This window comes from Eubalaena glacialis, chromosome 8, assembly GCF_028564815.1.
Source record: "Eubalaena glacialis isolate mEubGla1 chromosome 8, mEubGla1.1.hap2.+ XY, whole genome shotgun sequence".
Taxonomy (NCBI): Eukaryota; Metazoa; Chordata; class Mammalia; order Artiodactyla; family Balaenidae; genus Eubalaena; species Eubalaena glacialis.
The window spans coordinates 22043290-22056335 of NC_083723.1; the positions used below are offsets into that span (position 1 = coordinate 22043290).

General features: G+C 39.7%; 1 protein-coding gene across 5 annotated transcripts in view; it reads right to left on the reverse strand.

The window, feature by feature from the left end:
• Positions 1-3217: 3217 nt before the first annotated feature.
• The window catches only part of MAGI2 (membrane associated guanylate kinase, WW and PDZ domain containing 2), a 1327276-nt gene continuing 1317447 nt past the window's right edge, over positions 3218-13046 (reverse strand). For all 5 annotated transcript variants that reach the window (XM_061198469.1, XM_061198467.1, XM_061198466.1 and 2 more), the window contains one exon: positions 3218-6069. In XM_061198469.1, coding sequence (XP_061054452.1) covers positions 5420-6069 — 650 coding nt within the window. In that variant the 3' untranslated portion in view covers positions 3218-5419. The remainder of the gene's footprint in view (positions 6070-13046) is intronic.

Consider the following 13046-nt stretch of genomic DNA (forward strand, 5'->3'; position numbering starts at 1 on the left):
CTATGATCCTATCTGACCAAGTGTTTTAAAGCTTTTTGATTTTTTTTTTTTTTTTAAACAAAACTTCCCAAATCAAACCCTAATGAAGTTCCTTTAACCTCTAGCTAACTTTGGGATGCTCCAAAGGGTCCCTGAAACACCCCAAAGAGAGATATCAAACTAATTAGGTTCATTTGGTATGTTAAATTACATGGGAAGTATTGTCAAATGAGTAATAAGTCTTCTTAGGTTATATTAATGGGAAAATATTATTAATATAAGTGTTCTAGAAATTAAATGGAATTCTTGAAAATCTGGTATCTCCTGGTAAAATTATCAGTCATAATTCTAGTTATTAAAGTGTTGTATGTCACAGCAGTAACCAAGTTTCTTTGTCAGTTGCATTGTAATCAGATTTTAAAGGTGCCTTAAATCTTTTGTCATTATAGACAGTTATGCTTCCTCTTCAAGAAGATTTCCAGAAAGGACTTTTTGACAAATACAGGTTTCTGACTTTCAGACCATAACACTGAACTGGGTAAGAAATTAAAGAATTCTAATGGAAAACCTGATGGCTTCATAAAACTGTTAACAGTAGGACTGAGTGAACTGGTGACTATGGCTATAATTTTTATGGTTTCTGTCTGAGAAATAATTGGTTTTAATCTGTGTTTTCCAGATATAAGGAAACCCTTCTCCTCAAGCCAATTATGATTTATAGCAATTTGGTAAATTATACCCTTGTAAGCAGAATTGAAACATTTATCTTGCCTCTCTATCTGATCCCTCTGGAGATTGGAAACGCGTAGGTTCCCAGTAGCTTTATCAGATAAATTAGGAAGGACATCTCCTAACAGGTGCAGGAATCTCAAGGTATTTGGGGGACCGTGAAAAAGGAGGAATTCACCTAAATCTGTAAGACAGTGTCTGTGACAAGCCATTGGCGTGACTTTCCTAGCCCTGAGAGTCCTTTTAAAAGTTCAATCTGAGACTCCTTATAAAAGTTCTAGCAAAGCCATTTTTTTAAAAAAAGAAAAGCCTATATGATCAATGACATTTATATAAATCATCAGGCCAAGTTTATTGAGACTAGACTTACTTTACAAATTGGTCTTAATTTGGCTATATTTGGTAGAAATAAGGGTAATTTTAGAAAAAGTTATGTTTCAGTGAATATTAAATTCTAGTTTTGTTGAGGTCTGCATTTACTGCCTAAGACTGACTTCTCAGATAGTTCCTGGCTGTTATATTAAATTTAACTGAGTCATTACTAGGACACTCTTAAGTCTGTTTCTGAAGCTTATCTCATCTATCTTTGGATGAAGATCAGATGTCCCAAGACCTGTAACCAGGTCATTATGTGTACTGGAAAAAGACATCTTTTAAAGGACCATCTCCAACCTAGATGGAAAGACCCTTATCAGGTACTCTGCACTAGCTCATGCACAGCAAAACTGAAGGGAATTGACTCTTGGATTAATATTTTCACATAGAAAGGGCCCCTGCACTGGACTGGTCTATAGAGAGGGCTGCTGATGTCAAAATCACCTTGAAACAACGCTCAAACAGAGGAGAAACTACACTCATACCAGGATGAGAAGAAGACAACATTGGAAGTAGACAGCTGACCTAAGATGCTGCACCTGACCCGTAAGATCATTTATTGTGTTCTCTTGACTTCTTGGACCTTTGTATAAGAATCAAATGTTTTTCTATCACGGGCATGATCCTATGCTTGTTTTAAAATTCAATCCAATCGTTGGGTTTGTGACCTGTGTCTCATACTTCTGGGTTACCTTGGTGGATTTCTCCTGTCCAAGGCTCTGATTGGTTGGCTCTTAGGAAGTTTATTCTAAAAGAAGGAAATTATAGTTCTGTTCAGGACACTATTGCTATTACTAGGTGGGATCCCCTCACCTGGGCAATTAATAATACCTGCTCTGACCCTGGCCATAAGTAAGTATGAATTTTCTTTTAAAGTTACTCAAGTTCAATCAGAGCAACAGGCAAAATTTCAGCCAAAGAATATAACCTCCCAAAATTATGGGATGGATTTATGTGGTTAACACTAGGCTATGGTCATTTAAGTTTAAAGGCTCCTTATGTTGGGTACAATTAAACCATACTAAGGATAACAGCCTAGTAACACTAGGAAATTGGGCTGGGCGCCTTATGGACAATGCGAGTATATGATTTCCCTTAAAGGCAAGGATTGGTACAGAACAAACTAAGTCAGACAACCTGGGGATATGACTAATGGAAGTTCTCGACTTAAATTCTTACTTATGACCTTACTAATACTGCTAACTATGTTATTTATATATTGCCTGTTTTACAAAATTGTTGTTTCCTGCATTATCAAATGTGTGACTGAACCTCGGATAAAATGATGACTAGGTGACTTGAAGCAGTTGACCACATATATAGTTCTATATGAGATCAATGATTTTAATAGTGTAACTCTAGATATGGGAAGAAGCAACAAGAGGGAATTTTCTTTTCCTGGACTGTAACAGACTAGTAAGACAGGTGGTCCAGAGACTTTTGACTACTGTTAATAAGGCCTAGTCCAGTAATAGCACACTGAGTGGCCTATCAGTGAAATCCTCGCCTGACTTAGGAATGAGCGTTCCTAGCACCATGGGACGAAATGGTCATGAAATGCCTCCCAGACCATGGTTGAATTTATGACCATGAGGGGGCCCTGCCAACTAAAAACTGGCACTTGCCATCTGCCTCTACAAGGATTAGGTCACTAGCCACTGTAGTCACTGACCTTCACCACCCCCTGAATGGAGGCCAGGATGGAGATCAGGAATGAGCACTCTGTGCTCTGGCAGAACAGGTCTTCGGATAGATAGATGTTTTCAGGAAAATATTTTATGAGTCCAAATCTTGCATCTCCTCATATCTAGAAAAGCACTAAAATCATTAATGGTGACATGTGCTCCTCGTGACTAGCAGCAAGCCTCTGTGAAAATGTGTGCCTGACTGCACATACCCCCCCTTTGCTAAAATCTTATATAATACTGACCTCTCCCCCTACCTCTTTGGAGCAGTTTCTCAGAGCTATCTGAAATGCTGTCTCCTGGGCTACAGTCCTCATTTTGCCCCAAATAAAACTTAACTCACAACTCTCACATTGTGCTTTTTCTTTTTTTTTTTTCAGTCGACAACACACAGCCTATATAGTTGGAAAAAGAAAATAGTTTTGGATATATATTTTATTTGACAGTGTTTTAGAATATCATACAGTAAACAAGATTTCTGTAAAAGTTAATTTATCCATAGTGGTGCGTTTCATAAAAATAGTTGCTCACTTACAGTCTTTCTGTGACTATTAATACATGTAATTATATTTATAGAGATACAGCTGTACAGGGTAAATTCACAGCTAACACTACACAGAAATATTATTTGGAATGGGGTTTAGATGATGTGCTGTCTTCACAGGTTATGGATTACAGCTGCATAAAGCAATTACTGCACAAGTAGTAGCTGTGAACTGTGCAAATTAGAGTTTATGCAAGCGTAATCTCAATTTTTTTTATCCTTTTGTAACACATGGAAAATAAAGGTCGGAGGATACAGTACCGGGACGTGCAGCTACACTACAGAAGCATTGTCCAAAACCAGGTTCAATAAATTAATGGCAAACTATACTGGATTTGTAGTCCAGGGGAGAAAGAGAGTAATTGAGATTAAACCAAAAGTACTGTAAACTGCTACATGTGTTTGTGCTTTAGTTTATGATGACTAGGTTTCATTTTTGGAAATTGCTTTTACAGGCTGCAAGACTCTTCACTTGAGGCTTTCAACCATATTCTCCTCTTGTCAAACAACTAAACTACACCTATGCTTGATGGAAATTAAACAGCTGGTGCTCAGGATACTACAATTACAAAGAGAGGGAAAGTGTCAACCCACAGAAGCTGTTACATGTGACCGCGTGTGATGGGACCTGATCTCCCTGTTTTACTTATTTGACTTCAGGGGCAGGGAGGTAAGGCTTATTTGCATTTGAACTCCTGTAAAGGGCAGAATATGGGAAGGATGACGCCTCATTCATTCAGGTCATATTAAAGAGAAACTGCCCTCTGAAACATTTGCCTTTTAAATGTGCAGCTACAAATAAGAATGCATGGATAATTAACTGAAGGTAAAATTTTACAAAGAAAGATCAAAACAGCAGAGAAGAAAGGCAATCCTTAGAATTTTACTAGGGTATCATCAACCATGGACGAGGAAGATAAACAGAAAGATCTAGACAAAAAAGCAAACCAAATGGAAATAAAAAGAGAAATAATAAGAAAGAAAGATAAATAGAAAGAAATGCTAAAGAGATCCATGTTCTTTAATGAAAATAAATGGGTCATACTAATGATTTTTTAATATTAGGGAGAGATTCATTGTAATCTGAGCAATATAGGAGAAATACTTTGCCTCTGCTCTATCAGTGAAAATGAAGTAATGGAAAGAGGATTTTTAAAAAGACAGCAAAACGAGTGAAATGTAACATTGCTGTCAAAGAAGCTGCTAACTCTGAGACAACAGGAAGGCCTTCTCTCATAAAGGAACTGCAGCGTTGCCAATCTCAATTTAACAAATTGTGGTCCTTTAGTTATAAAATTCATATTTTAGATGAAAACCAATTAAGATCTATGAGCTAAACTGCAAAATTTTGACTTATGGCAGACTGTTCCCTAGGATACAATTTTTAAAACCTTTTATTTTCTACCACTGAAAATGCACAGAAACTTGATTACAGAAATGGCAGTAAAAATGGCATCACACCAATGAATTCACTAGATTTCTAATTCATCCTGCAGTATGCAGGGGACATTGCTGCTAAAACTGGTGATGGTGCCACAAGTGAGCCATGGAAACATGTCATGGGCGAACGGTTCTGAATGTTTCAAAGAAACCTTTTAACCCCTGTCTAGATATGTCCAGAACAATTTATTTACAACTCTTCAGATCAATTAAAAGATATAATCTTGTCTCAGTTTCAGCTTGCTCCGTGCAGTTTGATTTTTAAGGCGATATTCCAGTTTGTGATTGCTCTTAACTTGTCCAGTTTCTTGATATGTTTCTCAATATAAAGTTTGGATGACATCCAAATCCTTCATGCAGTGGGGGAATTTTTTTCCTTTCTTGTTTTACTAAAGCTACACTGCACTCTCTGTGATGTTCTTCACGTTATTTTGGTTCTTCCATAGCTGCCAAAGCCCCCGCAGTGGAACTGGGAGCTTTAGGATCAGTTTAGGTCTGCCGTGGATGCCGTATGGACCATGCTTGTTGGACACGTGGGACTTCACGTCGGTGCTCCCAAGCCTTGGTGCCTCGTGGATTTATGCATGTGACAGTGAAAATAAATTAAAACACCATGAGACGGAACCTAAGAAGAACGACCTGCAGGTATTGAGGCGGGGCAGTGGGCTCATCTGCCTGCAGCCGAGGCGCCGGGTTTGAGGATGCCTGGCAGCTTGTCGGAGCCTGGCACCTTCCAGGGCCCTGGCGCGACAGCAGCCTTGCGCGCAGGGGTTCCCCCCGGGGGCCGCGTGCCCTGCCTGGGCCCCGCACGTGTGCCTGCCCTGCCCTCAGCCTCCCGCACACCCCTGCCACGGCCTGGGCCCACAAACGCAGGTGCCACTCCAGGGCCTTCGCGCCGGCCGAGCTCGGGGCCCACTGTGGCATGCAGCCCCTCTTTGCTGCTGGCCCGTGCTGCGTCCACCGCTGTGGGCCCAGGTGCCCTGGCCTCTGAGGAGGGCCTGCTGGCCTCAGGCTGCCCCTGGCCACCAGGCACCTCCGCGAGCCTCGGCTGCACGGCCCTCTGCGGGCTTGCCGGAAGCTCGCTCTGCTCCCCGAGGCGCTGCTTCTTCTGGCTGCCGGCTGAAAGCTCCTTTGGTTTCCTAACGTCGTGTTCCCTTTTGATATCCCAAGTTGGGTCTGGGCTTATCTGGTTGTTAGGGTCGGATGGTGGGGCTGGATGTGATGGAGAGAATGGAGAGAGGATGTCCTCGAGGGAGACGCCTACTTCCGGCAGACCTGGGGAGGCGGCAGCGGGAGAACTCCAGGAGCTGGAATCGTCTGTGGGGCAGGAAGCACAGGCGTCAGAGCTGTGCAGCACATGCTTTTCACACTCCCGCAACCTCCCTCCACATTGGGAATGAGAGCAGGCGGCCAGGGGCCACTCCTCTTGAGGTCCCAGGCCACTGCCACCCCCGCCCTCACTGCCAGGAGGGCAGCTGACCTTATCCCTGGGGATTCTGTGTTCCCCATCCTCTTTATGCCACCCCTTCCCTCTTTGGGTGTTCAGGAAGGTGGTTACAAAGCTCAGGCCTAACCCATCCCTTTGCCTTGGCCCCTTCTAACTTGCTGCAGTGTCATCAGGTCTGCCAGCCCTGTGTGGATATCTGACTTGGGAGCACCTGAATCAGTGGTTCTCAAACTCAAGGATACATGTGAATCACCTGGGGCAGCTGTGAAAAACACAGATTCCTCAGTGGTCAGACCCAGAGATTCCAGTAGGATAGGGCCAAGGAATTTCTCTGCATTTTTAACAGGCACCCAGGTAATTCGGAAAATGGTTGGGGGAGTAACTAACTTTCTCAACCATTAGGTGTCACTCACTCAAGACATAATTCTTAGCTACCACCAGATACAGAATTTGGATAAATTCATCTATAAAAAGGTTCATTATTCCGTTCAGGGACAGAGGTGGGCAGCTGGAACAGGCTGGTGTGAAAGGAGGAACCCTGTTGTGAGGTTTTGCCTGCAGGTGTTAGAAAGTTTTGCAGAAACTTTGACTTGCTGGATGGACACCCTTTAGGAGCACTTTCCCATATATATCTCTCTCCAACTTTCCTTTGAGGTTATATAGTCAAATTTGTGTTCCAAGAGTCAGACAGGTAATATGAAGCTGCCTATTAGATGTTCAAACTTTATGGTTAAAACACAAATTATTTTATTCTGCAAGAACCTGAAGTTGGTTGGAGATAAGATGGCAGAGTAAAAGGACCTTGAGCTCACCTCCTCTCACAAGCATGCCAAAATCACAACTAACTGCTAAACAACAACTGTTGATAAAAAAAGACTGGAATCTACCAAAAAGACGATATTCTGCATCCAAAGACATAGGAAGAAACCAAGAGATGGTAGGAGGGGTGCACTCGTGATATAATCAAATCCCATATGACCCAAGGTGGGTGACCCACAAACTGGAGAATGATCATATCACAAAAGTTCTCCCACCAGAGAGACAGCTCTGAGCCCCATGCCAGGCTCCCCAGCCTAGAGGTCTGGCATGGGGAGGTGGAGCCCCCAGAGTATTTGTCTTTGAAGGCCAGCAGGGCTTGAGTGCAGGAGCCCCACAGTCCTGGGGGAAACAGAGACTCCACTCTTGGAGTGTGCACACAAGGTCTTGTATGCAACAGGACCCAGGGCAAAAGGAGTAACTCCATAGGAGCTTGGGCCAGACCTACCTGCTGGTCTTGGAGAGCTGCCTGCAAAGGTGGGGGGCAGCTGTGGCTCTTTCTGGGGTCATAAAAGCTGGTGATGGACATAGCAGGGACCTATGTGAACTCTGGCTGGAGGCAGAGGTTTTGGGCCCTTGGCACCAAGACCTGGTCCCCCAAACAGCCTGTAGGCTCCAGCACTGGGATGCCTCAGGCCAAACAACCAAACCAACAGGGTGGGAACATGGCCCCACCCAGCAGACAGACAACAGTCACCGAAGTCCAGGAAGCGCAGAGAGTCCCATACAGGACTAACCCAAGGAGGAACACACTGAGACACAGAGCAAAGAGAAAATATTAAAAGCAACAAGGAAAAAGCAAAAAATTACATACAAGGGAACCCCCATAAGATTATCAGCTGATTTTTCAGCAGAAACTCTGCAGGCCAGAAGGGAGTGGCAGGGCATATTTAAAGTGATGAAAGGGAAAAATCTACAACCAAGATTACTCTACCCAGCAAGGATCTCATTCAGATTCGATGGAGAAATTAAAAGCTTTACAGACAAGCAAAAGCTAAGAGAATTCAGCACCACCAAACCAGCTCTACAACAAATGCTAAAGGAACTTCTCTAAATGGAAAAGACAAGGCCACAACTAGAAACAAAAAAAGTATGAAATGGGAAAGCTCACTGATAAAGGCAGGAAATCATCCACACACAAATATGATACCAAAATCAGTAATTGTGAGACGAGGAGAGCATGAATGCAGCATACTTGAAATGCACTTGAAATTAATTAAGAGATCAGCAACTTAAACAACCATGTATACATACAGACTGCTATATCAAAACCTTACGGTAACCACAAACGAAAAGTCTATAATAGATATACACACACACACACAAAAGGAATCCAAAGACAACACTAAAGATAGTCATCAAATCACAAGAGAGCAAAAAAGGAAGAAAAAAGACCTACAAAAACAAATCCAAACAATTAAGAAAATGGCAATTAGAACATACATATGGATAATTACCTTAAATGTAAATGGATTAAATGCTCCCACCAAAAGACATAGACAGGCTGAATGGATACAAAAACAAGACATGTATATATGCTGTCTACAAGAGACCCACTTCAGACCTAGGGACACATACAGACTGAAAGTGAGGGGATGGAAAAAGGTATTTCATGCAAATGGAAATCAAAAGAAAGCTGGAGTAGCAATACTCATATCAGACAAACTAGACTTTAAAATAAAGACTGTTACAAGAGCCAAGGAATGACACTACATAGTGATCAAGGGATCAATCCAAGAAGAAGATATAACAATTGTAAATATATATATGCACCCAACAGAGGATCACCTCAATATATATGACAAATGTTAACAGACATAGAAGGAGAAATTGACAGTAACACAATAATAGTGGGGGATTTTAACACCCCACTTAAATCAATAGATCATCCAGACAGAAAATCAGGAAATGCAGGCCTTAAATGACACATTAGACCAGATGAACTAAATTGATACTTAAAGAACATTCCATGCTAAAGGAGCAGAACATACATTCTTCTCAAGTGCACATGCAACACTCTCCAGAGTAGATCACATGCTGGGCCACAAAGGAAGTCTTGATAAGTTTAAGAAAATTGAAATCAAATGAAGCATCTTTTCCAACCACAACTCTAAGAGTTTAGAAGTTAACTTGAAGAAAAAAAACGCAAAAAACACAAACACATGGAGGATAAACAATCTGTTACTAACCAAGAGATCACTGAAGAAATCAAAGAGGCAATCAAAAAATACCTAGACAAATGAAAATGATCCAAAACCTATAGGACACAGCAAAAGCAGTTCTAGGAGGGAAGTTTGCAGCAATACAATCTTACCTCAAGAAACAAGAAAAATCTCAAATAAACAACCTAACCTTACACCTAAAGCAACTAGAGAAAGAAGAACAAACAAAACCCAAAGTTAGCAGAAGGAAAGAAATCATAAAGATCAGATCAGAAATAAATGAAAAAGAAATGAAGGAAACAATAGCAAAGATCAATAAAACTAAAAGCTGGTTCTTTGAAAAGATAAACAAAATTGATAAACCTTTAGCCAGACTCATCAAGAAAAAGGATAGGACCCAAATCAATAAAATTAGAAATGAAAATAGAGAAGTTACAACGGACACCGCAGAAATACAAAGGCATCCTAAGAGACTACTACAAGCAACTATATGCCAATAAAATGGACAACCTGGAAGAAATGGACAAATTCTTAGAAAGGTACACTCTCCCAAGACTGAACCAGGAAGAAATAGAAAATATGAGCAGACCAATTACATGTACTGAAATTGAATCTGTGATTGAAGAACTCCCAACAAACAAAAGTCCAGGACCAGATGGCTACACAGGCGAATTCTACCAAACATTTGGAGAAGAGGTAACACCTATCCTTCTGAAACTATTTCAAAGAATTGCAGAGCAAGGAACACTTCCACACCCATTCTATGAGGCAACCATTACCCTAGTACCAAAATCAGACAAAGATTCCACAAAAAAAAGAAAATCATAGGCCAATATCACTGATGAGCATAGATGTAAAAATCCTCAACAAAATCCACAAACTGAATTCAACAACACATTAAAAGGATCATACACCATGATCAAGTGGGATTTATCCCAGGGATACAAGGATTTTTCAATACCCACGAATCAATCAGTGTGATACACCACATTAACAAATTGAAGAAGAAAAACCAGATGATCATCTCAACAGATGCAGAAAAAGCTTTTGATAAAATTCAACATCCATTTATGATTAAAAAACTCTGCAGAAACTGGGCATAGAGAGAACCTACCTCAACATAATAAAGGCCATTTATGACAGACACACAGCAAACATCATTCTCAATGGTGAAAAACTGAAAGCATTTCCTGTAAGATCAGGAACAAGACAAGGATGTCCACTCTCACCACTTTTATTCAACATAGTTTTACAAGTCCTAGCCATAGCTATCAGAGAAGAAAAAGAAATAAAGGGGATCCAAATTGGAAAAAAAGGAGTAAAACTCTGTTTGCAGATGACATGATACTATAATACCTAGAAAATCCTAAAGATGCTACCAGAAAACTACTAGAGCTCATCAATGTATTTGGTAAAGTTGCAAGATACAAAATTAATACACAGAAATCTGTTGCATTTCTATGCATTAACAATGAAAGATCAGAAAGAGAAACTAAGGAAATAATCCCACTTACCACTTCATCAAAAAGAATAAAATACCTAGGAATAAACCTAAGGAGGCAAAAGACCTGTACTCTGAAAACTATAAGACACTGATGAAAGAAATTGAAGATGACCCAAACAGATGGAAAGATACACCGTGTTCTTGGATTGGAAGAATCAACATTGTCCAAATGATTATACTACCCAAGGCAATCTACAGATTCAGTGCAATCCCTATCAAATTAGCAATGGCATTTTTCACAGAACTAGAACAAAAAATTGTAAAAGTTGTATGGAAACACAAAAGACCCCAAACAGTCAAAGCAATCTTGAGGAAAAAAAAAAAAAACTGAGCTGGAGGAATCAGGCTCCCTGACTTCAGACTATACTACAAAGCTACAGTAGTCAAAACAGTATGATACTGGCACAAAAACAGACACATAGATCAATGGAACAGGATAGAAAGCCCAGAAATAAACGCATGCACCTATCATCAATTAATCTATGACAAAGGAGGCAAGAATATACAATGGAGAAAAGACAGTCTCTTCAATAAGTGGTGCTGGGAAAACGGGTCAGCTACATGTATTGGGTTGGCCAAAATGTATGTTTGGGTTTTCCCATAATCTTATGGAATTATTACCTGATTAATTACCTAATTAGTCTTACAGAAAAATCCAAATGAACTTCTTAGCCAACCCAATAAAAGAATGAAATTAGAACATTCTCTAATACCATACACAAAAATAAATTCAAAATGGATTAAAGACCTAAATGTAAGACTGGATACTATAAAATTTCTAGAGGAAAACATAGGCAGGACACTCTTCAACGTAAATTGTGACAATATCTTTTTGGATCTGTCTCCTAGAGTAATGGAAATAAAAACAAAAATAAACAAATGGGACCTAATGAAACTTAAAAGCTTTTGCATAGCAAAGGAAACTATAAACAAAACAAAAAGACTACCTATGGAATTGGAGAAAACATTTGAAAATGATGCAACCAACAAGGGATTAGTTTCCAAAATATACAAACAGCTCATACAGTTCAATATTAAAAAACCAAACAACCCAATCAAAAAATGGGCAGAATATCTAAATAGACATTTCTCCAAAGAAGACATACAGATGGCCAATAGGCACATGAAAAGATGCTCAACATCGCTAACTATTAGAGAAATGCAGATCAAAACTACAATGAGGTATCACCTCACACTGGTCAGAATGGCCATCATCAAAAAGTCTACAAGCAATAAATGCTGGAGAGGGTGTGGAGAAAAGGGAATCCTCCTACACTGTTGGTGGGAATGTAAATTGGTACAGCCACTATGGAGAAGAGTATGGAGGTTCCATTGAAAAAACTAAAAATAGAGCTACCATATCATCCAGCAATCCCACTCCTAGGCGAATATCCAGAGAAAACCATAATTCCAAAAGATACATGCACCCCAATGGTCATTGCAGCACTATTTACAATAGCCAAGGCATGGAAACAATGTAAGTGTCCATCATCAGATGAAAGGATGAAGATGTGGTGTATATGGAATATTACTCAGCCATTAAACAAAGAAATGTTATCTGCAGCAAATGGATGGACCTAGAGATTATCATACTAAGTGAAGTCAGACAGAGAAAGATAAATATCAATTATATGTGGAATCTAAAAAAAAAATAAAAAAGATACAAATGAGCTCATTTCCTAAACAGAAAGAGATTCACAGACACAAAAAACAAACTTACGGTTACCAAAGGTAAAAGGGGAGTGAGGGGAGGGATAAATTAGGAGGTTGGGATTAATATATACACTCTACTATATATAAAATAGACAAACAACAAGGAACTACTGTGTAGCATAGGGAACTATACTCAATATTTTGTGATGGCCTATGGAGGAAGAGAATCTGAAGAATATATGTATGTATGTAGAACTGAATCACTGTGCTGTACACCTGAAACTAACATGATATTGTAAATCAACTATACTTCAATTAAAAAAATAAAATGAAAATAAAATACTTCAATAAAAAATATTTTAATAAAAAATTAAATAAGAACATTCATTATTGTCTTGTCTTTTAAGAAATCATTGTTCTTAATTCTCTTCAGTAATTCTGACATTATAGTAGGCCTGGGACTAAGAGAGATGACTCTTTCTGGGAAGCCTAGTTTCAACATTTATTTGGGATTTAAGATCTCTCTAAGAAAGGATTTCAGACAATTTACAACAAAACACATACAAATTAGAACGATAAAAATGAGAAATTGTTTTTTGTTTTTAAGCAACCACCAGTCAGAAGCCAAGTAGGAGGAGGACAGATATGTTAGGAATCTGAGATGAGTTTAGTTACTGCTCTGAGCACTAACACTGCCACTGAGGTTCTGGCC